At 57.3% G+C, this 27,439-nt stretch overlaps 4 protein-coding genes across 4 annotated transcripts; 3 read left to right on the top strand and 1 right to left on the bottom strand.

Annotated features, from left to right (window-relative positions):
- Positions 1–9,043: 9,043 nt before the first annotated feature.
- On the top strand, positions 9,044–17,845 carry Kdm6b (lysine demethylase 6B). Its single transcript, XM_059270969.1, is given in 27 exon segments — positions 9,044–9,058; positions 9,060–9,181; positions 9,375–9,473; positions 9,568–9,787; positions 9,891–9,983; positions 10,066–10,227; positions 10,740–10,943; positions 11,031–11,046; positions 11,049–11,374; positions 11,460–13,223; positions 13,225–13,294; positions 13,297–13,327; positions 13,329–13,407; positions 13,409–13,677; positions 13,780–13,906; positions 14,006–14,111; positions 14,992–15,096; positions 15,099–15,196; positions 15,300–15,364; positions 15,444–15,515; positions 15,608–15,756; positions 15,983–16,097; positions 16,181–16,368; positions 16,498–16,639; positions 17,048–17,174; positions 17,265–17,435; positions 17,520–17,845. Coding segments are annotated over 27 exon segments (4,959 nt in total). The 3' UTR covers positions 17,544–17,845.
- Positions 17,846–19,140: 1,295 nt separating this feature from the next.
- Positions 19,141–20,121, top strand: Tmem88 (transmembrane protein 88). Its single transcript, XM_059269445.1, has 2 exons — positions 19,141–19,361; positions 19,487–20,121. Exons 1-2 carry the CDS (start codon positions 19,152–19,154, stop codon positions 19,754–19,756), a joined length of 480 nt encoding a protein of 159 aa, XP_059125428.1. The 5' UTR covers positions 19,141–19,151; the 3' UTR covers positions 19,757–20,121.
- Positions 20,122–20,685: 564 nt separating this feature from the next.
- On the bottom strand, positions 20,686–21,639 carry Naa38 (N-alpha-acetyltransferase 38, NatC auxiliary subunit). The gene is made up of 3 exons (XM_059270968.1): positions 21,362–21,639; positions 20,994–21,177; positions 20,686–20,843 (listed from the first exon to the last, which is right to left on the bottom strand). The coding sequence occupies exons 1-3, from the start codon at positions 21,440–21,442 to the stop codon at positions 20,731–20,733; spliced, it is 378 nt and encodes a 125-aa protein (XP_059126951.1). The 5' UTR covers positions 21,443–21,639; the 3' UTR covers positions 20,686–20,730.
- LOC131917255 (cytochrome b5 domain-containing protein 1) lies at positions 21,558–23,578 on the top strand. The gene is made up of 4 exons (XM_059270967.1): positions 21,558–22,199; positions 22,285–22,361; positions 22,496–22,714; positions 23,314–23,578. The coding sequence occupies exons 1-4, from the start codon at positions 21,983–21,985 to the stop codon at positions 23,542–23,544; spliced, it is 744 nt and encodes a 247-aa protein (XP_059126950.1). The 5' UTR covers positions 21,558–21,982; the 3' UTR covers positions 23,545–23,578.
- Positions 23,579–27,439: the final 3,861 nt, after the last annotated feature.

The following is a 27,439-nucleotide window of genomic DNA, read 5'->3' as shown; positions in this document are numbered from 1 at the left end:
ACTTTTGAGAGAGGAATTCAGTGATCTCTCTGGCTGCCCTTCTTGGAGTTGGTGATGGATGGTATTAGTGTCTCCTGTCATATGCCTTAGAACTCGGACTGTCAGCTCAAACCCGGATTCTGATCCCAGCTCTGCCGGTGAATGGGACTTGGACAGGTCAAAACCTCTCAGAGCTTCCAGTCCTTAATCTGGGACATTTAAATATCAATACCTACCTTTTAGCTCATGGGAGGGGTAGGTAGTGAAATAATTTACTTAGCACAGTGGTTGGCATAAAATTAATACTGAACGAGTGTCATGAAATGCGTATTATTAAATGGTGTTAGTTATATAGTGGGTGGTGGACCCGTTCTAAAGTAACTATCACTAGGGCTTGGGTAGAGAAGAGTGGAGAGTTTTGCTAACTGGGGTGTGTGTGTGTGTGTGTGTGTGTGTGTGTGTGTGTGTGTGTGTAGTGTATGGGGGTGTTAGGAATTAGCATCGACTACTTTATGTACCTTATTTGACGTGGGCTTTAGTCAGATTTGTATTGCTTTCTTTAGGTTTATTTTCCCCTCCTTAAAAATAGCTAAGACTATTCCTTCGGCTGTTAAAATAATTATGCCGTGGCTTATGATTTTCAAGCGATACTCTGGTGCCCTCCCATGTTGCTCTCCGGAGCCTTTCATTTTGCAAAGGGACTCCACAGTTTCCCTAGCGGGGACATGGCTAGGCTAAAGGGGTGTGTAAAAGGTTGGGGTGGGTGGTGGAGAGAGACTAGTGGGGGGAGGTTGGGGGAGCGGTAGTTAAAGGAAGAGACCGGAAGGGAGGAGGAGGGAGCCTGCTGGTGGGGAGGGAGGGGAGGAGGAGGAGGTGGAGGAGGAGGAGGAGGACGAGGAGGAGGAGGAGGGAGGGAGGGGGTTGGGGAGAGCCTGCTACAGTTCTTTGTTTGACTCCGGGACTCAGGGACGGGGAGGAGGAGGGGAGGCCGAGGCCGCAAGCGCTGGGGCAGGCCCAGGAGGCAGAGGAGGGACTGTCTCCCCCGCCCCCCCAGTCCCCACTCCCCCCCTGCTGCTTCCCCCCTCCCTACCCGGACTCTGGGGGCACCGCCGGGGGACAGACACCCAGCAGGTAACCCCAGCCTGGCTCTCCCTCCCCCTGTCTTATTTTCTTCTACACCCTCCCGGACGACCCCTTTCGGTCGCCCCGATCCCCCGGCCTTGCCTTTCCCCAGCCCTCCTTGTTCCATCCCCCCGAGCTGGGCTTGTCGCCTGCTGGCTCAGTCGCCCTCTGTCCTCGTGCAGCCTGACTCCCCTTCCCCCCACCCACAGTGTGTGCTCCCCTGTTCTGCCCGAGGCACCTTTTGGGGTTCTGTCTCGCTGTTTCTCAGGCTGGCTTCTTCCGACCTGTCTCCAGGGGCTCTAAGGGAGTCCTTACCCTTTAATGGCTCCCCCCAGCCTCCCTTGCCCCATTCTCCTTGTAGCAGTCTCTAGGGGTGAGGGAAAACCGGAATTTGGGGGGCCCCCCCCCGGAGAGGCAGGGAGCTATGTGTTGCTGGAGACAGGGGCTGTGAGTGTGTGAGGAGGGGTAGGGGTTTGTTAGAGACCAGGCTGCCTCTCTGATGTCCCTTTAAATGGCCCTTACATTTCTGGGGACTGGGGGGTGGGGTGGGGAGGTGGCAAGCTGCTGCCTGGGGGGCAGGGCCCTTGGTTTGTCCACACCGTCAGGGGTGGTAATGATTTAAAGGGACAGCCTTGGTGTGGCCACTGCCACCCTGTGCTGGCAGGAGGGGGAGCTGGCAGGCAGTGTCTGCAGAGGCTTGGCTGGTGAGCAGGGCCTTTGAGGCTGTCTGGTACTGGGCCTGCAGGTCTGCGGTACAGTGTCTCTGGCTGGATAGGTGCGAGCAGGGATTGACAGCCTGCCCTGAGCGTGCTGAGTATGGGCTTTCTCCAGAACCCCATCTTTGAGTCCTTGGACTCCATGACCAAGAATCTTTGAGTCTGAACCACAGACTCTGTGGGCCACCAGGTGGGGGCCACTGGCAAATCTGCAGGCCAGCAGGGTGACCTGAGCACTTGGGAGCTGGCCCTTCAGCTTCCCCTTTTGTTGTCTGGTTATCTGCACAAGAAGGCCCCAGCCCCTCCTCCTCATCCACATGCCCCCCCACCCCCACCCCAGCTGTTGGACAGATGAATTACAGCCTCCTGCTTGGGGCCAAGGCTGGTAAGGGATTAAAGTTCTGAGGTTGGCCCTCCCCCACTCTGGTGTCCAGACACCCCTTCACGCACCCTTCTGACCCCCTTGGCCGCCCCTCACTCCTCTTGGTCGGCCTGAGGCCTCCCTTCTCCCCACTAGGCTAGACCCTTTCTAGCATACCCCACCTCCACAAATGCTGTCAACTGCTGGGTAAGCGCCTTAGTCCTGAATTTGCCTCCCTGTCCTGAAGGGTTACAGCCTCTGCATTTTTCTCCAGCAGAAGGGCCTTACCACTCCGGTTTTCTCAGCCTGCAGCTGACCACTGCCCCTTAAGGGCCTTGCTTAGGTCAGAAATAACCCCTCCCCAGGGGTAGTGTCATCAGCAGCTACAAAAGCTTGCAGCACATTGCATCATGGAGGCTGGGGGCCAGAGGCCTAAGTCTCTGGGGCAGGGGGAAAGATGGGGGCTGGAAAGCCAGGAAATGGAGAGGCCAGGCAGAGAGCCCAAGTGTCTGGGGCCTGGGGCCAGGAGAATGGGAAACATGGGTCCCTGAGGAGTGAGTCTGAGGGAGGGTTGACTGAGGTCGGACCCCTGTATCAACACCTGATTCTTGGCCCTAGACTTGTGTTAATAGACCTACTTCTTTGTATCTAAGCATTGGGAGGGAAGGGAGTGGGCCCCTGTCACCTCCTTGGGCCACACAGAGGAAGGAGGTGATGGGGAAACAGGATATGGCCTTGGAGGTGACATGAAGGGAGCCTGCTGCAGAGGCTACTTCCCGGCTCAGGCCCAGAGTCACAGTTGTTGCAAAGAAGGCACCTCCCTGTTGGGCCCGTTCATCTTGTCTGGCCACCTGTGCCACTTGCCAGGACCTGCCTATACCAGCCTAAGGGAACGGGAAGGGTCGGAGTCCAAAGGGTGGGGTTGACTATCTGGTGTCTAGTCAAGGTTGGGGAGGAACTCCTGGGCTGGAGGAAGCAGAACTGAAGCCTAGGGTCCACATGCCCTGGGGTCAGGACGCAGGCTGATTTAGCTGTAGGTATCAGCTGTCACTGAGCCTACTCCGGGTCCAGTCAGAAGAGGGATCATGGATTGGTATCCACTGTAGACTTACTCAGGTGCCACAGCACGGCCCCCTTACCACCTGAACCAGGCTGCCTCTTGAGGGGAAGGTTGGAGGATGGCTTTTTTCCAGGTTGCCATGGAAACTGATTCTCTCATCTCATCTGACCTCTAGAGCCAGGTTTCTCTTCAGTGAGGGGGCAAGGAACACGAGGGAACTCCTCCATTGTGGGAGACCCCACCTCTAACTGAAATCCTCTCTTCTAGGTTCCCCCAGGCACCATGCCAGCCCCATAGCACGACCCACACCAGGACTTCTGCTGCACCCCATTGCTGGGGTGATTGTTCCAATGAGACTGAACACTTCAAACTCCATCTGGTAAGCTTGGCTGCTGAGTGTCACCCCCTTCCCCCAAGTCCAACTCTTCACCGCATGTTTGAAAATTTTTGCTATGATCTGGTTCGTGCCCACTCATCAGAATGGTCCAGTCCAACCCTGAGCCTCCCCCAACATGCCATGCTTGAATGGTTCAGCCCTCCGGGTTGGAGCGCCCCTCTCTCTCCTATGAATGGTTTTTCCCTGCACTTCACCAGCCTCTCTACTACCTGGAAACCTCTTATCCACACCCCCAGAGCCACAACTCATTCCTAACTGAAGAAAGCTAGGGTTTGCAGACTGGAAGTAGATGTGAGACACCCCAGTGATATTTCTTGTTGTGAAGGGGAAGGCTCTTCTTCCACAGGAGGGAATCCTCATGCTTATGAAAAGTGCTTGGGACTTGATGTGGGAACGTGTTGGGGATCACTGCCGTACAGCGAGCTAGTGCTTGTCATGGCGGTCTTCGAATCTCACCTCTCTGGTCTTCTTCGGCCCATCCTCACCACGATGCACTGTGGATGTGCTTTGCACACCTAGCTCTTAACTCTTGTGCGTTCTCAGTCCTTCTCCTCCGGCCAGCTCTCTTCCCGAGGCCCTTCTTCACCCCCCCTTTCCTCCCGAGTAGAAGGGAATTCTCCCTAAGCTGGGAACATGAGTCCTTTGATTCTTCGTTGCTTCCCCCATCACTCATTGAGTTTCTTGAGTAGGACTACTTTTTCCTCCCTGTCCTGTTTAGTATGATGGTTTGCACATTGTAGATTTGTGTTGAATGAATGTTTTCACTGAATGTACTGCTTCACTGCCAAGAAACCTACGGCAGAGATCTGCTGTGGCGCCTCCTACCCACACCTTCTCTAGAGCCTGTGAGACATTTGGGATGGTAACGCAGTGGAAGGCTGATCTAGGCGGTAGCCTGCCAGGATAAAATTGAGGGAGAACAGGTCAGGGGCAGTCTAGAAAACACAGCTCTGGAAAGAAGCCCAGCCTGTCCACTCACTTGCAGAAGGATCTTGCTTGAGTTAGTTACCTGCCTTTCCAAGTCTGTTTCCTCATTTACAATGTGGGGCAATCACATAGCTCCTATGCCAGGTTTTGGGGGAAGAGTTAAAAGATGCACGTAAAGGTTAAGGCAGTGGCTACCATTTAATAAATGCTAGCAGTTCCCATTATGGTTGCTGCGGGCAGCTGTTGGGACTAAATGAGGGTGCTGAGGAATGGGACTGAACTTGACTGAAGGTAGACAGAGCCCCAAATAACTGACTCAACGGAAGGACCACGGACCCAGTAGGAAGTCAGGATTCAGGGGAGTGGAGAGAGCCCCTCAAGCCTGCCTCCGATATTTCCCTGGCTCTCTTCGGAGAACGTGGAGACAAACACAGACGGGCATGTGCACCGACACACGTGATCACCACAGTGATGCAGAGGCAGACCCAGACAAAAGACTGAGACAGGAGCCAACCAGACACACAGACAGAGACAGCCTCGAGGAGTCATGTAGACAGGGATAATGACAGGAACGCGCCAGACACAGGCACTGAGGGAGACAAGATAAGAAGATATGCAGGTGCACACAGACACCGAGCCCCACACACAGCCGACCCTGTTCCACTGACTGGCGAACACAGCGCCCAGTCAGAGGCGGACACAACGCCCGCAGTGACACATAGCGGGCCAGCGCGCCGCCCGCCGGGGCCGGCACTGTCACTTCTCGATGGGGGCGGGGAGGGGCCGGCGGCGGGGGAAGGCTGGGGAAGGGAATCCCGGGCGGGCGGCCTGCCCGGGTGGCTGAGTCACCGCGGAGCCCCAGCCCGCGGCCCTCCCTTTCCCTCCGGCTCTCCCAGGTGAGAAGCGAGCCGGTAACTTCCTAGCTTCCGCCATGCCGAAAGAAGACAGCGAAGGAATGGGGCCCGCGGGGGTCGGTCCTGGATCGGCCCCACCTTCGAGCCGGTGCGTGCCGGCCCAGTGCATGCTCGGGAGGAACCGGTCTGCCGGGGGGGTCTGGTGTCTTGGGCCGTCCGTCCAGGGTCTGCTCGCGGGCCGCAGGCCTCGTGCCCAGCGTCCCTCTTAGACCCCGCGTTCCGGGAGCCGCGCGGAGCGGGGCGCTTCTGCCCCCCAAGCCCGCAGAGAGTTAAGTGGGTGTGATTGATGGAGTGGTTCTCTCCTGGGACTTACGGGGGAGGGGGGTCGGTTAAAGTCCTGAGAGTCCAGATCCCGGATGCAGGAGGCGGAGCTTGGCTTTGCCGGGAGTGCCCGGATGGAGAGGGCGTGGCTTAGACCCAAGTGGCATTAACCCTTTCTGGGCCGCCGGCGTTTTGGGGCTGTAGGTCGGGTTGGGGGGGTGGGTGGGTGGGAGGCTGGATTGTCAGCCTCAGAAGTGTGTCCGTCTCCCAGCCCGGTCGTGGACGTGTGCGTCTGCCTTCCGTCTGCCTTCGAGGAGTCTGGGGGTGTCTGTCTTTGTGCTTGTCCCCGGTTGCCCCCTCCCCTTGGTTAGTATGAGCCCTGGGAGCCGGGGAGGGCCACTCCTGCCTCAAAGCGAGAGTGTAGGTGAGAGTGGACGGCGAGCCAGCCGGCGGCGGCGGCGGCGGCGACCGAGGAACAGGTGTGAGTGCGGCGGCCGGGCTGCCCGGCGCGGGGTGGGGCCGTCTGGAGGGAGACGGAGGGGAAATTCCGCGGGACCCGTGGTGAGCCGTGTGTGGGCTGAGGAGTTGTGTCTGCCTCTGACTGTGTGTCTGTGCGAGCCGAGGGAGGCGGGGGCTGAGTCAGTGGGAACCGGGGATGGTTTTCTGAGTGACTCACCCCCACCCCCCACCCCGAGCCTGATTCAGACCCTGAGAAAGGCTTTGTTCGTGGGGCGGATGGGAAGTCAGGCGCCTGCGTCCCTGGTCGGGGGGGACACAGGTCGGTGGTGGTGGGCGAGATCACGCTCAGGGTACAGGAAGTTTTGTTCTGGGGCGCTCCGTCGCCGTCCGTGGTGTCGTCGTGGGAGGTGGTGGATAAAGGCTGAAGATCCGGAGGGCTGGAGGGGGACGGAACTCGCTAGTTTGGGGAAAGCTGAGTCAGTTCCCCGTGGGAAAGGGGAAGTGGCCGAGGGGAAGTGTCATCATCGCAGAAGGGGAAGCTGCATTTCCTGGTAACTAGCAGCGTTCTGGGCACCACTTCCTTAGCAGGGTGCCTGCTTCTCTGACACCTGGTACCCCGCGCCGCCGCCGGTCCACGTCTGGTCCCCTGGCCCCCCTCACAGGGCTTGTCTGGGGCAGCCGGTGTGGGCTGCACTTGACCACATTAGCGTTGTCCGTGTCCCGGGGCTTGGTAACTGACGGACTGCAGCAGCCTCGGGAGAGTTCCGACCCTCGGAGCTCCGCGCGAACCGAGGAGTCCGCGGAGCGCGAGCTGGGTCCCACCGGGGCCGGGGGACCGGGCAGCCTGCGGGCGTCTGCCGGGTCCGAACACTTTTCACGCACAGATGACCTTGCCCCGGCGGGAGGGAAGACTGTTTTCGCCCGAACCCCTTCGGCCTTTGTGGGCTGGCTGGAAATTTCCCCGCAGTGTAGACTTCTCGGCCAAGGCGAACTTTCCAGCCGCCCCCAACCCCTCGCCGCGCGCTCTCCCCCGGCTTCCTGCCCGGCGCTTTCTCCAGCTGGAGCGCTGGCCCCGCCCCCGCGGCTTTGTACTCGACACTCGCCTCTCGCCGCTCTTTGTACTCTAGACTCTCAATGGACCGATCCCGGGAGCGGAGCCGGCTCCCTACCTGCTGGGACCTGGGGTATGCGCAGGGAAGCGGCTGCAGGGCTCGGAGAGTCGAGAAGGGAGAGCTGGGGCTAGAGGGAGCGTGGAGGACTGTGTCCGTTGTGGGTCCCGTCAGCTTCGACGGGAAGGAGTGAGTGGGGGGGGGGGGTTGGCGAGAAGGAGGAAGTGAAACGGGTTCTGGGTTCTTTAAGGGAGTAGGCGGTGAGAGTGGGACAGGGGTGATGTCACTGCCTGCTGGGCCCCGCCCTCCTCTCTCTCCCGAAGGACCCCCCCCCCCTTTACACACATCGCTTCCGCTGCGCAAGTGGCCACGTCACGGGCAACCCCCGAAATCCCCCCTCCCGGGGGGGGTGGGGGCCACGTGGGCCGTGGGGAACCGCGTGGCCCCGGCAGGGAAAGGGCATAGAGGATACAGGAGCCACGCGAGAGGGACCACTCCACGGTGCTCAGCTTCCCCGAAGTTGGAGGGCTGAGTTGGGGGACTGGCCGAGGGGGCCGACCGGTGTTGACGACTCAGAGCCAGGGAAAGTGGAGGAGCTGGAGGAGGAACTTGGTATGAGGCTGGGGACTTGACCGTGATTTCGGACTGGGTCCGGCGCTGGAGGCGGAGCGTTCCGACAGGCGCTGGCCGGCCTGGGTGCTGGGTTGGCTGTGATGGCTAGACCTAAGCAGTTCCACCGGAGTGATCGAGCGGAGAGTCTGTCGGGGGGGGGCGATGGCAAGTGAGGAGGGGGAGCGCTGCCTTTGTCTGCGACGTGCGTGGGTCTGCTGTCCGTCCTTGGGGTGGTGAGACAGAGGACGACTCGAACGGACTGGCGGGGACCATTGCCAGTTGGGTGGATGTGTGAGGCTTGTCCCCAGGTCCAGTAGCGAGTGATTTCCCCAGCCTCACTCGCGTGGGTCTTAGCCAGCTGGAGGCTACTGCCCTGCCGGCCACCGGTTTCTGATCCAGATGTGGACCCTAGGTGGGAGCCTTGGGGTCACCCCGGGGTCACCCTAGGGCGAGCCTGTCTGACCGGCCCTGCCGCTCCTCCTCCGGAGGCCGCGGAGTGCTCGGTTAACCTCGCTCCTATTGGTTCCTGCCAGGCTGTTACTGAGGCGGAGACAAGGGTGATGATTGGCTTTCTGGGGAGAGAGCAGTCTTGTGATTGGCTAAATCTCTGAAGCTTTTGAAGCTGTGAGAGGACGCTCCCACGGAGGCTGGGTAAGCAGCCGCGCGGTAGGTCGCCCTAGTAGCTCAGGATTGGAAGCCTGTCAGACTGTACAGCGGCTGCCTTGTACCGATTGTTGACCCTCTCCCCGCTACTTGTCCATACTCCTGTCACTCCACTTGCGGGCTTCTAGGGGCTCCTTATGCCGGTGTCTGCCCCGGCTTTTGGCCCTCAGTCTCCCACTGGGCCCTGACTGTGCTGGCAAATTCAGTGTACTTTTCTTCCCGCTGTAGAATTGGTCGTGGAAGGCCAGTGACTGCCATCTGGAAATAGTGAGCACTCTTGTTGAGAGCAGTCGGAGCTGGACCATCGTGCCAGAGAGCTGGGGCAGGGGGGCGTGCCCCATCTCCAGGGCTCTGGGCCACTGCTGACCTGGTAAGGGAAAGGCCGGGGCTGGTTTAGCTGAATGTACAGATGAGTGTTTTGTCCCCCGTTAGAGCATGATCTCTTGTCCCTGACTTAGGCTGGATGCATCGGGCAGTGGGACCCTCCAGGGGCCCGCTCTGCACGGGAAGCCTTTGCCCTTGGGGGCTTGAGCTGTGCTGGGGCCTGGAGCCCCTGCCCACCCCATCCTCCTCCTCGAAGCTCATGGCTGCCTGGAGGCAGGTGAGAATTGGGCCGTGAGTCCTATCTCCAGGCATTCCTCTTCTGGTCTGCTCTATCCATTTCTGTCATTCTCCATGAGTTTCTGTTATTTTGTGGCCCAGACACCAGCCTCCCCTGCTCTTCTCTCTAACTCCTCCTTTCTAGGGAGCAAGATTACTTCTGGCAATCCGTAACAGACCTTTTCTCTTTACAGATGCTCTGCCAGCATTGGGCAGCCCCCTCTCCCTGCTCCTCTACCACCTTCCCATGGCAGTAGCTCCGGACACCCAAACAAACCCTATTATGCTCCTGGGTAAGTGGGGGATTCAAAAGTTCTAGGGTTGGAGGTAAAACTGAGGCCTTGAAATGTTCCTTAAGCCTGATCACTCCCAACTCCTACTCCATAGGACACCCAACCCAAGACCCCTCCACGGGAAGCTGGAATCCCTGCATGGCTGTGTCCAGGCGTTGCTGCGGGAGCCAGCCCAGCCAGGGTTATGGGAACAGCTTGGACAGTTGTATGAGTCAGAGCATGACAGCGAGGAGGCCATATGCTGCTACCACAGGGCCCTTCGATACGGAGGAAGCTTCACTGAGCTGGGGCCCCGAATTGGCCGACTGCAGCAGGTGAGACGAGGCAGGACACAGGTGGCCGGGATTGCCCATTTAGCTCAATGTCCCCGTTCATCTTAAATCTGCCCTTTCCCTCTGCCCTTTCCTCCCCGCCCAGGCCCAGCTCTGGAACTTTCATGCTGGCTCCTGTCAGCACAGAGCCAAGGTCCTGCCCCCCCTGGAGCAAGTATGGAATTTGCTGCACCTTGAGGTGAGACTGAAGCCCAGTGAATCAGGAAAGGGAGTTGTGGTCGGCCGGGCCCTGGGCCATCATCTCTCTGCTTGTTTTTTAGCACAAACGGAACTATGGGGCTAAGCGAGGGGGTCCTCCAGTGAAGCGATCTGCGGAACCCCCGGTGGTACAGCCTATGCCTCCGGCAGCACTCTCGGGCCCCTCAGGAGAGGAGGGCCTGAGCCCCGGAGGCAAGCGCAGGAGAGGCTGCAGCTCTGAACAGGTATGACCGGGGGTGGTCAGCAGGCAGAGGAGGCGGGGATGGACAGGTGTGACCGGGGGTGGTCAGCAGGCAGAGGAGGCGGGGATGGACAGGTGTGACCGGGGGTGGTCAGCAGGCCGAGGAGGGGGGGATGGACAGGTGTGACCGGGGCTGGTCAGCAGGCAGAGGAGGGGGGATGGACAGGTGTGACCGGGGCTGGTCAGCAGGCAGAGGACGGGGGGATGGACAGGTGTGACCGGGGGTGGTCAGCAGGCAGAGGACGGGGGGAGGGACAGGTGTGACCGGGGTGGTCAGCAGGCAGAGGAGGCGGGGATGGACAGGTGTGACCGGGGGTGGTCAGCAGGCAGAGGAGGGGGGATGGACAGGTGTGACCGGGGGTGGTCAGCAGGCAGAGGAGGCGGGGATGGACAGGTGTGACCGGGGGTGGTCAGCAGGCAGAGGAGGCGGGGATGGACAGGTGTGACCGGGGTGGTCAGCAGGCAGAGGGTTTTTCACGCTCTCTTCTCTTCTAGGCTGGCCTTCCCCCAGGTCTGCCGCTCCCTCCACCACCATTACCACCACCACCACCCCCACCCCCACCACCTCCACCCCCACCACCACTGCCCAGCCTGGCTATTAGTCCTCCATTTCAGCTGACTAAGCCAGGGCTGTGGAATACCCTGCATGGAGATGCTTGGGGCCCCGAGCGCAAGGGTTCAGCACCCCCAGAGCGCCAGGTAAGCTCCTCTCTCATACTTGCGATCTTTCGCCTCCTGAAAGTTGTCTGTTCCGTTCCTCACTGCGCCCTCGTTTCTCTCCCACAGGAGCAGCGACACTCGCTGCTCACTCATATCCATACCCAGCTCCTGCCTACACTGCTCACCCGCCCAGCCACCGGCTGGTCCCAGCCACACCCCTTGGTCCAGGTCCCCGACCCCCAGGAGCAGAGAGCCATGGCTGCCTGCCTGCCACCCGTCCCCCCGGAAGTGACCTTAGAGAGAGCAGAGTTCAGAGGTCGCGGATGGACTCCAGCGTTTCACCAGCAGCATCTACCGCCTGCGTGCCTTACGCCCCTTCCCGGCCCCCTGGCCTCCCCGGTACCAGCAGCAGCAGCAGCAGCAGCAGTAACAACACTGGTCTTCGGGGTGTGGAGCCGAGCCCAGGCATTGTACGCGACGACCTCGGGCTGAAGGTGGGTGGGGGTGTCCCTGGGGCTAGAATGGCACTCTCATCTCCTCACTCTGTCCTTGCAGCCTGGCGCTGACCATTACCAAACTCCTGCGCTGGAGATCTCCCTCACCAGGCCCGCCTGGGGGCCCTCGGCACACAGCAGTCGGAAACCATTTTGACAGCCCCTGCTGCTCCTCCCCCACTTATCCCTGCCACCTGGGACCCCGCCATCCCCTCCACCCCCCTGTCCTCGCCTCCAACGCCCTCCACCACCCCCTGCTTGGATGAAGAGCTCAGCCTGCCGCTCAGGCTCGGCCCGAGAGGATGGAGAGATCTTAGGGGAGCTCTTCTTCGGTGCTGAGGGGCCTCCCCGTCCTCCCCCGCCCCTTCCCCACCGTGATGGCTTCTTGGGTCCTCCAACCCCCCGCTTTTCTGTGGGCACTCAGGATTCGCATACCCCTCCCACTCCGCCAACCACCACCACCACCAGCAGCAGCAGCAGCAGCAGCAAGAGCAGCAGCAGCCACAGCAGTAGTCCTACTGGGCCTGTGCCCTTCCCTCCACCCCCCTATCTGGCCAGAAGTATAGACCCCCTTCCCAGGCCATCTAGCCCAACACTGAGCTCCCAGGACCCACCTCTTCCACCACTGACTCTTGCCTTGCCTCCAGCCCCTCCCTCCTCCTGCCACCAAAATACCTCAGGAAGCTTCAGGCGCTCGGAGAGCCCCCGGCCCAGGGTCTCCTTCCCAAAGACCCCCGAGGTGGGGCAGGGGCCACCCCCAGGCTCTCTGAGTCAAGGCCCCCAGCCTGTGCCTCCTGGGGCTGGAGAGCTGCCGGCCCGAGGCCCGAGGCTGTTCGATTTCCCACCAACTCCGCTGGAGGACCAGTTCGAAGAGCCAGCTGAATTCAAGATCCTACCTGACGGGCTAGCTAACATCATGAAGATGCTGGATGAATCCATTCGAAAGGAGGAGGAGCAGCAGCAGCAGGAGGCAGGCGTGGTCCCCCCACCCCCACTCAAAGAACCCTTCGCTTCTCTCCAGCCTCCATTTCCCAGTGACACAGCCCCAACCACCACCACTGCTGCTGCCGCCGCTGCCTCCACGACCACCACCACCACCACCACCGCCACCACCACCATCCAAGAAGAGGAGAAGAAGCCACCACCAGCCCTGCCGCCGCCACCGCCTCTAGCCAAGTTTCCTCCACCTCCCCAGTCACAGCCCCCACCACCTCCACCAGCCAGCCCAGCCAGCCTGCTCAAATCATTGGCCTCTGTTCTTGAGGGACAAAAGTACTGTTACCGGGGGACTGGAGCAGCTGTTTCAACCAGGCCCGGGTCCTTGCCCACCACTCAGTATTCCTCTAGTCCTGCATCAGGTGCTACCGCCCCACCACCCACTTCATTGGCCCCCGGCGCCCAGGGCTCCCCCAAGCCCTCTGCTTCCTTGTCATCTCAGTTCTCTACCTCAGGCGGGCCTTGGGCCCGGGAGCGCAGGGCAGGTGAAGAGCCAGCACCAGGCCCCGTGACCCCTGCCCAGCTGCCCCCACCTCTGCCGCTGCCCCCTGCTCGTTCTGAGTCTGAGGTGCTAGAAGAGATCAGTCGGGCTTGTGAGACCCTTGTGGAGCGGGTGGGCCGGAGTGCCACCCACCCTGCAGACCCGGTGGACATAGCCGATCCAGTGGACAATGGGACAGGGCCACTGCTGCCGCCTCCTGCACAGGCCAAGGAGGAGAGTGGCGGGGCGGCGGCAGCGGCAGCGGCAGCGGCAGCTCCAGGTAGTGGCAAGCGTCGGCAGAAGGAGCATCGGAGGCACAGACGGGCCTGTAGGGACAGTGTGGGTCGTCCGTCGGCCCCGGGAGGGGAGGACGAAGGCCAAGGCCAAGGCTCCCAAAGAGAAGAGTCGAAGGGTGCTGGGTACCTGGACTTGCAGAGTGAAGAAATCCAGGGCGGAAAAGGCCCGGCCCGATCTAGGTGGGGCTTCCAAAGTCAAGACACCCACAGCTCCAACGCCCCCACCTGCTCCTGCACCCCTCTGCTCAGCCAACACCCCCATCAGCCCCCGTCCCTGGGAAGAAGACCCGAGAGGAAGCTCCAGGGCCCCCGGGTGTGAGCCGTGCAGATATGCTGAAGCTCCGGTCACTTAGTGAGGGCCCTCCCAAGGAGCTGAAGATCAGGCTCATCAAGGTAGAGAGCGGCGACAAGGAGACCTTCATTGCGTCTGAGGTGGAAGAGCGGCGGCTTCGCATGGCGGACCTCACCATCAGCCACTGTGCTGCAGACGTCATGCGTGCCAGCAAGTGAGTCGGGGGCCGTAATACCCGAGGCTGCCTCCCTGTCCTGGGATGGGCTCCTGCTCATTTACCTCACGTTTCTGACCCTATTCTGTGGTCCCCCCGCAGGAATGCCAAGGTGAAAGGGAAATTTCGAGAGTCCTACCTTTCCCCTGCCCAGTCTGTGAAGCCGAAGATCAACACTGAGGAGAAGCTGCCCCGGGAAAAACTCAACCCCCCTACACCCAGCATCTATGTATGTGTGCCTTCTGCCCCCAGCACCGCCCTTCCCAGAGGGTTGGGTTGGGTACTTGGAGCCTGGGCAGAGGCTCTGACCCCGCGTCTCCTGTCGTAGTTGGAGAGCAAACGGGACGCCTTCTCACCAGTGCTGCTGCAGTTCTGTACAGACCCCCGGAACCCCATCACCGTGATCAGGGGCCTGGCCGGCTCCCTTCGGCTCAGTGAGTGTGGGGGGGGCTGTAAGGACTGTGGTATGTGGAACCCTTGGAGAACCACCCCCATGCTTTCAGACTTGCCCAGCGATTCTAAGGATCTCCGTACTCAGTCAGGCACAGGCAATGAGAAGTGCCCTGAGTGGTGTGCCAGCCAGCCTTGAGATGTCCTCATCTGCCATTTCTGTCCCCAGAAGTGGACACATGGGAAGATGGATCTCAGGAGTGGTTAGAGTCGCTTCTGGTTTTCTCAGTGTTTCTATGAAAAGAATGAGCCAGGCGGTGCAGGCCTTTAGTGTCAGCACTCGGGAGGCAGAGGCAGGCGGACCTCTGTGAGGCCAGCCTAGTCTGCATAGTGAGTTCCAGGACAGCCAGGGCTACACAGAGAAACCCTGTCTCCAAAAACCAAACAAATGTAAAGAATGGATCATAGACTACTTCTGACCCACGGTTTGGTTTTTCTCTTTTTTGATCTTTTATTGTGCAAAATTGTAAACAGTATAAAACTAGAGGAAACTATATAGAAATGTAAAGGTCGGTCTTGTTCCCTTTCCTCCCACTGAGTAATTCGAGGGGCATTTCAAGCTTGACTACATCTTTCCCTTGTTCCAGTGGCCACTTGCCATTCACTGATGGCCTACTGTGTGGCCATATGCACGTCTGAGAATTCTAGTTGAGAGACTGAGGCCTGAAGTTGAAGAAAGGGGCTGGGGAGGGCCCAAAGAAGGCAGCCTCGCCAGCTTCCCGGGGCTGGGATTCTTGTCAGTTCCTGGGTGCTGAGTTCTGTCCCATCCATTTCGCCTTCATCCGAGGCCGGCCAGTCAGTGGGAAGGGCCAGGGTGAGAGGGGCCTCCTGCCCTGGGTGACATCCTGTTGGCACTCCCCACAGACTTAGGCCTCTTCTCCACCAAGACACTGGTGGAGGCCAGCGGCGAGCATACCGTGGAGGTGCGCACCCAGGTGCAGCAGCCCTCGGACGAGAACTGGGACCTGACAGCACAAGGCAGATCTGGCCCTGCGAGAGCTCCCGTTCACACACCACCATCGCCAAGTACGCACAGTACCAGGCCTCCTCCTTTCAGGAGTCCCTGCAGGTGAGGTGCATGCACGAGGCAGCAGGGGGGTGCCCGGGTGGGACTGGGTGGCCTTCAGGGCGGCGGCGCTGACCCAGACCCGCCTCCCCACCTGACCGAGCAGGAGGAGAAGGAGAGCGAGGACGAGGAGTCCGAGGAACCCGACAGCACTACAGGAACCCCTCCCAGGTAAAGTGTAATTCTGTCCCCCTGGCTGTGCGCTCTCGCTCCCTTGGTTCGCCAACATCCTGTCTGCTTCTTCCAGCAGCAGCGCGCCGGACCCCAAGAACCACCACATCATCAAGTTTGGCACTAACATCGACCTGTCTGATGCCAAGAGGTCAGTGGGGCTAGACCGCTGAGGCTGGCCGACACCCTGCCAGGTGCTTGTCTGGATACCCTCTTACCTCGTCGGCATCCCTGTGTTCGCAGGTGGAAGCCCCAGCTCCAGGAGCTGCTCAAACTGCCCGCCTTCATGCGGGTAACGTCCACAGGCAACATGCTCAGCCACGTGGGCCACACCATCCTGGGCATGAACACTGTGCAGCTGTACATGAAGGTCCCTGGCAGCCGAACGCCAGGTGTGCTCCTCACCCTGCGCATCCGCACCCTGCGCATCCGCACCCTGCGCATCCGCACCCTGCGCATCCGCACCCTGCGCATCCGCACCCTGCGCGCATGGTGCGGGAAGTGGGAAGTGCGCACTCGGTGCTTAGCCCGCTGGCCGGCCAATGAGGGCACAGGGCGGGGCTGTCGCGGGTGCAGCCTTGCCTCGGACCATCCTTGACGTTCTATCTCCCTCTGCAGGCCACCAAGAGAATAACAATTTCTGCTCTGTCAATATCAACATTGGCCCCGGGGACTGTGAGTGGTTTGCGGTGCACGAGCACTATTGGGAGACCATCAGCGCCTTCTGCGATCGGTGCGCACCACCCCCTTGCTAGTCCCCCCACCACATCGGGCCCTTGGGTCTCTCACCTGACCCTGTGGCTGCCCACTCCACAGGCACGGTGTGGACTACTTGACTGGTTCCTGGTGGCCAATCTTGGATGACCTCTATGCGTCCAATATCCCTGTTTACCGCTTCGTGCAGCGCCCTGGGGACCTTGTGTGGATCAACGCAGGGACTGTGCACTGGGTGCAGGCTACTGGCTGGTGCAACAACATTGCCTGGAACGTGGGGCCCCTCACCGGTGAGAGGCAGGGGTCAACATGGTACACTGAAGGGTGTGAGGAGTGAGGCCTGTTCGGGAGAGGTGGGTCTGAGGGAAGAGCCGGCTGGGACTTATCTGAGAGTCTCAGGGACTTCCTCTGGCCTGCAGCCTATCAGTACCAGCTGGCCCTGGAGCGGTATGAGTGGAACGAGGTGAAGAACGTCAAGTCCATTGTGCCCATGATTCACGTGTCCTGGAACGTAGCTCGGACGGTCAAAATCAGCGACCCCGACTTGTTCAAGATGATCAAGTGAGGCCCTGTGTGGTTAGCAGCCCCCTCCACCCGACACGTTCCCCACCCTTGTTCTCCTGACGCCCGCTGCATCTTACCCATGTCTTCATCCACGTCTGCAGCATGTTCACAGAAGTCCCTGTGCCCAGGAGGCTGACAAAACCCCTGTTCTCATCTCACAGCCTTTGTTTCCTGTGACACACACACACACACACACACACACACACACACACACACACACACCCTCGAAATGTCAACCGTGACGTACTCAAGACAGGAAATACAACTCAGAAATGAAAAGGGAGCCTAGGGAAGTTCCTGGGGCTAAGGTCTTGGGGGCTCAGCCCCTGCCCCCCCCCCCCCCCAGCCCTGGCACATCTTCTCCTTCTGCAGTCTTGACTCAATACCACCTTCGGCCCTTGCCAGGTTCTGCCTCCTGCAGTCGATGAAGCACTGCCAGGTGCAGCGGGAGAGCCTGGTGCGGGCCGGGAAGAAGATCGCTTACCAAGGCCGCGTCAAGGATGAGCCTGCCTACTACTGCAACGAATGCGATGTGAGTGAAGCGCGTGGGCGCCGCCCCGTCCCCAGGGTGCCCGCAGGAGGCGGCCTCCCGGGTGACAGCCAGCCCCTTCCTCCTGGCCAGGTGGAGGTGTTCAACATCCTGTTCGTTACGAGTGAGAACGGCAGCCGAAACACGTATCTGGTGCACTGCGAGGGCTGTGCGCGCCGTCGGAGCGCGGGCCTGCAGGGCGTGGTGGTGCTAGAGCAGTACCGGACGGAGGAGCTGGCGCAGGCCTACGATGCCTTCACGCTGGTGAGCGCGGCGGGGCCGCCCCGGCGGGGTGCGGGGCGGCCGGACCCCGCGGCCCGCCGCTGAAGCCCCGCTCTGTCCCTGCAGGCTCCCGCCAGCACGTCGCGATGAGGCCGGACGCCCCGCTCGCCCGCCCACGCAGGGCGCGGCGGGGCCACCAGCACACGCCTGGGCTGGACCTAGGTCCCGCCTCTGGCCGGGAAGGGGGTCGGGCCCAGCCCTTCCACCCTTATTGGCAGCTCCCCTCACTTAATTTATTAAGAAAAAACAATTTTTTTAACAAATACGAGGAAAAAAAAAAGGAAAAAAAATGGGAGACGGGGAGGGGCCGGCAGCCCCTCGCCCAGCAGCGCCTCCCCTCACCGACTTTGGCCTTTCTAGCAACAGACACAAGGACCAGGCTCCGGCGGCGGCGGCGGGGGTCACATACGGGTTCCCTCAAGCCTGCCCGCCCGCCCGCCGCCCGCCGCCGCCCGCCGGCGCAGACGCTCGCGGCTCGTTGTGTACATAGACGTTCGGCAGCCGAGGTTTTTAATGAGATTCTTTCTATGGGCTTTACCCTCCCCAGGACCTCCTTTTTTTACTTCCAATGCTAGCTGTGATCCCTGTATATGTCTCTGTTTATTCACTTGGTTATGATTTGTATTTTTGTTCCTTTTTTTGTTTTTGGTTTTTAATTTATAACAGTCCCACTCACCTCTATTTATTCATTTTTTTTTCTTTTTTCTTTTTTTTGGGAAAACCCGACCTCCTGCACCCCGAAGCCATCCCTCCTGCCTCTTTGGGAGGCCCGCTCCTGGGCTCTCCTTGCGCCCCAGTATATGTCCGGGCTTGGCCCGTCCGTCTCCGCCCGCCCGCGGCTCCAGCCGGGCTCTCATGGTGCTCAAACCCGCTCCCCTCCCCTACGTCCTGCACTTTCTTGGACCAGTATCCCCACTCCCGACCCGACCCCAACCCCACCTGAGGGTGAGCGACTCCTGTACTGTAGGGGAAGAAGTGGGAACTTAAATGGTATTTTGTAAAAAAAATAAAATAAATAAATAAAATAAAAAAATAAAAGTTTTAAAGAAAGAACTATGAGGAAAAGGAACCCTGTCCTCCCCAGCCTCGGCCAATTTAAAAAACATTGGACACCTCCACCACCACCATCCCCCCCCCCCCGCCCCTTTTTTTTTAAAGGCGTGAAACAGCCCAGGGCAGGGCCTCACTGGGGCAGGGACACCCTGGGGTGAGTTTCTCTGGGGCTTTATTTTCATTTTCTTAGTTCGTTTTCTCCCGCTGGGGCTGCGGAGGGGTGGGGGGTTTACAGTCCCGCCCCCTCGCACTGCACTGTCCCTCTGCCCCAGGGGCAGAGGGGTCTTCCCAACCCTACCCTATTTTCGGTGATTTTTGTGTGAGAATATTAATATTAAAAATAAAAGCAGGAAAAAAAAAGGAGCCTTGTGTTTTGATGATGGCCGTAGAGTATCAGTGAAGGGCCGGGGATTGATGGATGGATGGGAGGGCAGCGTAGACCCTGGCGGTGGCGGGCCCCTCCCCGGGGGCGCCTGTGGAATGTCCAGAGCCACGGTCTGCTCCTTGGGATGAGGATGCCTAATCCTAGAGCTGCATTCCAGGATAAGGTGGTTGGGGGTGGGGTGGGGAGAGGCTGCCCCGGGGGAGGGGCAGGAAAGAGGGCTATAAGGGCCGCAGCCTTGCGGGGCGGGAACCAGCCAGGCCATGGCGGAGGTCCCCGGAGCCCAACGCTCGGTTCTCGCTGGCAGCCCGGAGCCCCGGGATCCCCTGGATTGCTGGGCCTGTGCGGTGCTAGTGACGGCTCAGAATCTGCTGGTGGCCGTCTTCAATCTTCTCCTGCTGACACTGGTCCTGGGGACCATCTTGCTACCCGCTGTCACCATGTTAGGCTTCGGCTTTCTCTGCCACTCTCAGGTAAGCATGGGGCCCGAGGGGTGGAGATGTTGGGGTGTCTCTGAGCCACAACCTCCCGACCTGGGCTGTTTCCCTCCGGGGCAGTGTGGTCCAGTGAGCTAGAGTCTGATGTCTCTTATCTGCAGTTCCTGCGCTCCCAGGCACCCCCTTGCACCGCCCATCTGCGGGACCCAGGCTTCACCGCCCTGTTGGTCACTGGATTCCTGCTGCTGGTGCCGCTGCTTGTGCTTGCCTTGGCCACCTACCGCCGTCTCTGCCTGCGCCTACGCCTGGCCGACTGCCTAGTACCCTACAGCCGAGCCCTCTACAGGCGCCGGCGCATCCCACAGCCGAAGCAAATCCCGGCCTCACCGGGGTCCCGGGCTGTTCCCACACCGGGAAAGGTCTGGGTTTGAGGTGCGTGGAGTCAAGAATTCTGTCCATTGTCCTCCTGGTCACGAAAGGACCTGAAGCAAGCCCAGGGCTATTCTGCCCTGTCCTGCTCCTTACCACTGCCTGAGTCAGGTCCTAGCATCCCTTTGACGGCACAGCATCACCTGTGGACCCAATGCTGGCGAAAATTCCCATGCCCCAGAAAATCTCATCGGAATCCTGAACCTTTGGGCTGGACCCTGCACATTTTCTTTCCCTCTCCTAGCGTAAATAGGAGATCTGGACCTTGTGACTTCCTTTGCTGGTGCAGCTCCTCTAATATTTACGAGACTGAGGGACAGGGCTAGAGAAGAAACCATCACAAATAATAAAGAATTTATGAAATGGATGTGCTCTGTGAATACAGGGGTGGCATATACACAGTCGTCCCTGCCCAGGGCTCAGGAGTGGGAAACACATCCCTGAGACTCCAAACCGGCAGACAGAGCATCCTCCAGCATCCTGCCTTGGCCTTATCGCATCAGCCCGTTCTTCCTGGTTAGACCCCAGAGTTCTGACCCTGACCCCAAAGTCACTTCTCCATTAATAGCTCAGAGGGGGCCTTGCTTCGGCTGCCTACCCAGCTCCCCTTGGGGACCCGAGCCCGTTCTCTGACCCCAGCTTAAAGGAACTAAGTGTTGCCAGGCCGGGGTGGGGAAACAATGGGTCTTCCGGAGCAGGATGACACCCCCTCCCGCTACAATCTGCAGCAGCAGCGTGGGAGGGAAGATGGAGGGGCCCACCCTAGAGCCTGTTGCCTTAAAACTCATAACATGCGGGAGGCTTTGGTACTCCTGGGCATTAGGTTGAGGGGGCGGGTAGAGAAAGCTCCTGAACTCAGATAAACCTTCTCTTGAGGGTGGGGTGTGCTATCCCTGCCCTGGCATCGGACCTCCACACAGACACCGACCACTTTGATCATAGGTTTTAATGGTCTCAAAGAGAAGTGCGATTGTGGTCAGAGATACGGGGCCCCCGCCAGGCTCTCCCTTTGGACTTCGATAGAAACGATGTGATGTCCTGGTACCATGGCCAGACCCAGCACACGGGGTTCCCCCGCAGAAAATGAATCTGGAAAAAAAGGTCAAAGCATCAGAAACGGCAGGCAAGCATCGGTCTCGCCCCGGAAAATGAGGGGTGCAGTAAGGCCCGCAAGAGGAAATGCCTTGCGGTACGTTTCCGCCGCATTCCCGAGAAGGTGTGTATTCCCTGGACACTGACCAGACGGCTTGAGGAACTCCTGCGCAGAGCCCAGGATGACATTACAGTCGCGATCGGTGCATAGGAAGCAGCCGACTAGTGTCCTTCCATCTGTCATACGAATGCGCATGGTCTTGTTGAGCAATGCTTCCAGCTGCTGCCGGGCACGCGCAGCCGGCGAGTCCTCCTGTTCCCCGTCCGAGTCCTGCTAGGGCAGGACACGAATTCAGGCGCCGGGAGAACCACAGCTCCCAGCAGCCCGCGCGGCACCGCCTGAAGCCCGGGGGCTGCTGGGAGCTGCAGTTCTCTTTTCTGTCCTCTCCACCCCCTTCCCCTCTCCGCCCGATGTCGTGCCCGACTGCTCCTCCGGAACCCGAGCCCACGCTAACCCCGGCGCTGGAGCTGCTCTGACGCCGACTGCAGCAGCCGTTCTCCTCTCGTAGCAGCATGGTTGGCCCAGCTCCGGCCATTGGCCCTGGGACCGCCTTTGGGCCTTAAACTTCCTAAGAGCGTTTTGGGTCGGGGTATTCAGATCTCGCGAGTGCTCCCAAGCGCTTCCCTTTCGTGAGATCACAACTCCCCCGCGTCTTCGGTTCCGCCACTCCAGAGATCTCGCGAGATTTTATTTCAGCCCAGGCTCATAGATGCCTACTGTTATAAGAATATCGCGAGAACTTTACCTGAAATTTCTTACACACCCTTTAGAAATGCCTGAAATTTGAAATTTTTCCTATTCTGGTCTCCCCACCGTCTTTTTCTGTTACTCCTAAATAACTCATGTAGTCTAGACTCCGTTATCAACCGGATCGCTTTCATCTTCTCTAAGAACCAATTCAACAACATGCGCGGTGCCGGAATCAAGAATGTGCTTCCGGTGAGCACGCGCAGCTCAAGTCCCGCCCTGCTTACGCAGAGTTTAACTCCGGCGGACGGTGGCCGGAGAAGGACAATGGTTTCCATGTTAGCGACAAACGCACTCTGGGTAGCTCTGGAACCTGGTAGTAGTAAGAATGCCGAGGAGCGAGAAAGTAGCCAAGGGAGCCGGGGCGCCTTATAGAACAGCAGCCATGCCGCGCCGGGGCCTAGTGGCGGGGCCAGACTTTGACTATTTTCGCCGTCGGTATTTCACGCCGTCAGAAGTAGCGGAACACAACCAGCCCGAAGACCTTTGGGTATCTTACCTGGGCTATGTGTACAATCTGACGCCCCTTGTCCAAGCGTTTAAAGGTAAGGGACACGCGTTAGGGGATGGCTGGGGAGCTGGTTTTGGCTCTTGGGTGGCCGGCCTTTGACGGCCGCTGTTCCTTTCCAGGGGACCTACTGCTGAAGCCCATCCTGGAAGTTGCAGGCCAGGACATTAGCCACTGGTTTGATCCAAAGACTAGAGATGTAAGTTCTGTTGGAATGTGGGGTTGGTGGAAGTGACGCTGGAGAGCGGGGATAGGGGAGGGACGGCGGGTTAATAACCAGAACCCGACAAAGTGATTGCTCTTGTCATCCTCTCTAAACCCTTGCTTTCAAAGATTCGCAAGCACATAGATCCAATGACTGGTTGCTTGAGATACCGCACCCCGCGGGGCCGCTTCGTGCACGTCCCACCTCCTCTGCCTCGTTCAGACTGGGCCAATGACTTCGGGAAGCCCTGGTGGAAGGGGTCGACTTACCAGGTGGGGCGGCTGTCTGCCAAGACCCGGAATATCCGGATTATTAACACTCTTACGTCGCAGGAGCACACACTGCAGGTGGGATATGGTGCCTGGGGACAGGCTAGTGGGAACCAGAAATCATTTCTGGGAGCTATGTTTTCTTCCTGAAACATTGTTATGAACAGGAAAGCAAATGACCCGGGTTCCCAGGGTTGGAAATTTTAGAAGTATGTTTGGATTACACCTACCAGCCTCCTTCATAGGTCCAGGCCAGCATCTTAGTGATGGTGGTCCCTGGAAAAGGCATCTGTGCTGTTGCAGACAGCATTTGAACTCTTAGTCTACTCAATGGCAGGTGGGAGGCACTGGCTTGGACTCTGTTGAGCCATTTGTTAGAAGTGATAGGACTCTGGTGTCTTTATTGTATGCTGGAGCCTCAGCTTTACCTCTCTGGGACTATGGGGTGCCTGAAGGGTGCTATCTGCTAATGGAGACACTCTGATCCATGCACTGTCGTTTTGGGGGACTGATTCACTTCTGGTATTCTCCCCAGTTTCCTTAGAGCAAATCCTAAAGGATCTAGGCACAAGGGCCCTCCTTCTCCTGGTCTTTGGGGAGCATGTGTGTGTGTGTGTGTGTGTGTGTGTGTGTGTTCCATACAGAATTCTAGAGGTGAATACTTCTGTGTTCTTTAGGTGGGGGCTCTGGAATCAATGTGGGAAATCCTACACCGCTATCTCCCGTATAATGCACATGCTGCCAGCTACACGTGGAAATATGATGGGAAGAATCTGAACATGGATCATACCCTGGAAGAAAACGGGATCCGGGATGAAGAAGAAGAGTTTGACGCTCTTAATATGGATGCTACACTTCACACACCCGCAGTACTGCTCTACTTCAATGATGACCTCACAGAGTTATAGGAAAGGAGATGTATGTGCATGTGGACTCAAGTTATATTTGAGTTTGCCTCTTTCTATGCTTTGAGGAAAAGAGGTGTGGGTCTGTGGGCCTGGGCCTAGACACCTGTTGCCCTCTGGGAACTGGCCTGTGGTTCTTGTGCCTTTCTGAAATGTAAAGGCTCTTATCCCTAGCTCCTCTATGATTTGCTCAGAGCATATTAGTGGGGATACTAGAAGAGAATTAATCCCTAGAATTGATAGGAAGAGACCTGGGGTCTTTCAGTTTGGAGTGTGTAAAGGAGGTAGAGTTCAGGCAGAACTCTTTGATAGTAAGAGAAAGACACACAGGGATGAAGGGATGGAAGATGAGAAGGAGATGTTTGCAGGAAGATGGGATTTACAAAGACAGGATCTGGAAATTCCTATCACCAGCTATGTTTGGTTGGTTGGTTGATTGCCTTTCTAAAGGTGTTTAGCAGTTGACACCCCAGGAAAAGTGAATGACTGTTAATCAGTTCAGGATAGAAATTATGCTAAGAGTTTTATACTTCTTAATACAGCTATCCTATAAGGTGAATACTGGTAATGCTATTTCACAGACAGTTCCTTAGGAGTTTAGAAAGGTTCGGTAGCACAGAAGCACATTAGTTAGTAACCTAAGAGCGCCACAGTGCAAACCCAAGCCTACCCAGCTTGGAAAGCCAGGCTCTTTTCAGTGTGAAGGCGCATACTCAGTAGCTTCACCTAACACTTTTTTAAAATATTTTTTAAAGGTTTATTTTATGTACATGGTACTCTTTCTGCATGTACATGCATCTACACCTGCATGCCAGAAAAGGGCATCAGATCCCATTAATAGAGGGCTGTGAGCCACCATGTGGTTGCTGGGAATTGAACTCAGGTCGTCTGGAAGAGCTGCCAGTGCTCTTAACCGCTGAGCCATCTCTCTGGCCCCCTCACCTAACAGTTCTGATGGCTGCTATCAAACCATGGTTTTGGAATGTGAGCTTGTCCTAGGCCTGTTGCACAGTGGAAAATGTAACCTATTGTGTAGTCAACATGCACCGTTTGAAGGGAGTTCATTAGCAGAGCACTCTAGGAACAGAGGCTGCTGCTTTATTAATATTACAGCAAGATTTCTGACTGTTTGGGGGCAACAAGGTAGATATTTACTGACTCCAGGAAAAACCAGAATGGAGAAAGGGCCTGTAGATCAGACATTGTAGTGAGGGACCTGGAGGGCCACTTTCTTCTTCCTTTTGACATTGACAGAAGGCAAGGAAGACAGGGTTGACTTTCTAAGCTGGTGACTCTGAAAGATGGGAGCTAAGGGAGGTAGACAACTCTCCTGGTGATTGGCTAATTTAGTTCCCTGCATCCCTAGCAGGGGCGGGGAATTAAGAATAACTGATAAACTGAGCCAGGCATGGTGGCTTTAATCCCAGCACTGGGGAGACAGAGGCAGGCAGAAATCCATGAGTTTGAGACCAGCCTGGTCTATAAAGTTAGTTCTAGAACAGCCAGAGCTGTTACACAGAGAAACTGTCTTGAAAAAAACAAAAACAAAAACAAAAAAAACCAAAACTGAAAAGAATGAGATAAGCAGACTTTCTCGTGGCATCAGGCAAAAATAAATCAAAGAGAGTGCCTCTTCCCAGCCTCGGCCTCAGGTTCCAGTGGAGGGTAATGTGACCTCCATGAGACACGGGGTGGGCTGCATTGTTTTCTGAGAGGGTGACTATGGGAGCATGAACAAAGGTGGAAGCAACCCCGTTGATTTCGGTGGTTCCTGAATCCATGAATGCTGAGGACCTCACGCAGCCCCATGCAGTCTAAAAATCCATACGTTGTTTGGATCCATCCATCAGATGTTTAGTCAGCTCTGAACTGATCTTACATGTATTCGTGTTTGTTTTCCTAAGCCCTAAACTATTTGAGAACCAAAGCCACATTGTTGCTCCCATGGCATCCTCAGGGCATGCACTTCTGAGATGAGCTCATTTTGTCCAAACTAGTCTCTCTTCCAGAGCATCCTACCGGTACTTTACCTGGGATGGGCTCTCACTCTATAGCCCTGGCTGGCCAGGAACTCAGCTCCCCACCACACGCCTCTACTTTCCACCTTGATTATCGTAAATATTCCTTCGATTTTCCTTTCTTTTTTAATCCCACTCTCCCGAGTTAAGATTTCTTAGCATTGTGCATTTTCCAGTGTTCTTATTATCACTAGAAAACAATGGAGAATGGATGAAAATGACTGGCTGGCTGCTAGACTGTAAGCTCGTAAGGGCAGAAATCTCATTCACTGCTGTATTCTCATTACAGAGCACATAGCTGCTGCTCAATAAATAAATGATGAATGAACTCAGACATCAAGGAATTCATCTGGAATAACTAGTGGGTGTGACACAGTGTCCTGAAGGCAAAGCGGGACCAAGAGATAGTAGGATGCCTGGCCTATGCCTCGGTCTCCACCCGAACACATTTTTGTTGTTTGTTTGAGCCAAGACTCAAAATGACTCTGCAGACTCTGGCACCAGAGACAGTTGTGGGTAATCCACCTGTGATTTCCCCTGTGGCCACCAGGTGGCTCTAATGACTAAAGAGTCGGAGAGAGGAGCTGTAAAATCCAACTTCAAAGAAGTTAGAATGGAACCCCAGCGGTGCTAATGGACATGTTAGGCATTACATGTCTGTAATCCTAGCACTTGAGAGGCAGAGGCAGGAGGATCTCTGTGAGTTCGAGGCCATCCTGGTCTACAGAGCAAGTTCTAGTACATCCGGAGCCGTTACACAGAGAAACCCTGTCTCAAAAAGCAAAACAAACAGAAAAATAGAATTGAAAGGGTATGAGGGTTTTATAGTGGGGAAGTCGGGGGAGGTCGTGGGAAGGACAGCCAAGGCTACATCGAGAAACCGTGTCTCATAAATAAATAATAAGGAAGTCACTAATGGGGCTGGAGAGCTGGCTCTGTGGTTAAGAACACTGAGTGCTCTTGTAGAGGACCAGGACTCCATTCCTAGCACACACAAGGTGGCTGACAACCGTCTGTAAGTCTAGTTCTAGGGATCAGACACCAGTCTCCAGCAATGCATGCGTGTGGTGTAGGCAAGGCATCTGCAAACACACACATCTCAAACAAAGGTCATTTATGGGATGAGATGAGTAGTGGGTGTGTAGAGCTCAGGACGGAGTTCAGTGGTAGAGCATGTCAGAGGGGTGGGTGTGTATGGGGTGAGGGTTAGCGTTTAGGAATGAGGAGAACATCACATCTTGTTTTGTGATGTGGCTAGATTTAGTCCCCTTTAACCCTCACAGGGGAGGGGAATAAACAGTGAGTGGTAAGTGGACTTCCTTGCGGCAACAGGCAAAAATGAATCAAGGAGTGTATCTTCCCAGCTGCCGCCTTAGGCTCCAGCGTAGGACACTGGGTGGGCTGAAGTACTGAGTATGTAGTTTTGGAGATGGTCTCACTATGCAGTCCAGGCTGACCTCAAACTCCCAATCCTCCTGTCTCAGCCTCCTGAGTGCTGGCATTGCAGGAGTGTACCACTATGCCCAGTGTCCTAGGTCTCTACTGCTGTGACAAACACCGTGACCAAAGGCAACCTGGGGAGGAAAGCGTTTATTTCAGCTTACAGTTGTTGTCCATCATGAAGGGAAGCAGGGCAGGAACTCAAGGCTAGAGCCTGGAGGTGGGAGCTAAAGCAGAGGCCATGAAGAGTGGGGCTTACTGGCTTGCTTCTCGCGTTTTGTTAAGCCTGCTTGTTTTTGTTTGTTTTTGTTTTTGTTTTTGTTTTTCTGAGACAAGGTTTCTCTGTGTAGCCCTATTTGTCCTGGATCTCGCTCTGTAAACCAGGCTGGCCTCGAACTCACAGAGATCTACCTGCCTCTGCCTCCCGAGTGCTGGAATTA

The sequence above is a fragment of the Peromyscus eremicus genome, chromosome 8a (assembly GCF_949786415.1).
Source record: "Peromyscus eremicus chromosome 8a, PerEre_H2_v1, whole genome shotgun sequence".
Lineage (NCBI taxonomy): Eukaryota > Metazoa > Chordata > Mammalia > Rodentia > Cricetidae > Peromyscus > Peromyscus eremicus.
The sequence above is the reverse complement of the archived record's forward strand: the minus strand, read 5'-3'. Positions and strand labels throughout refer to the sequence as shown.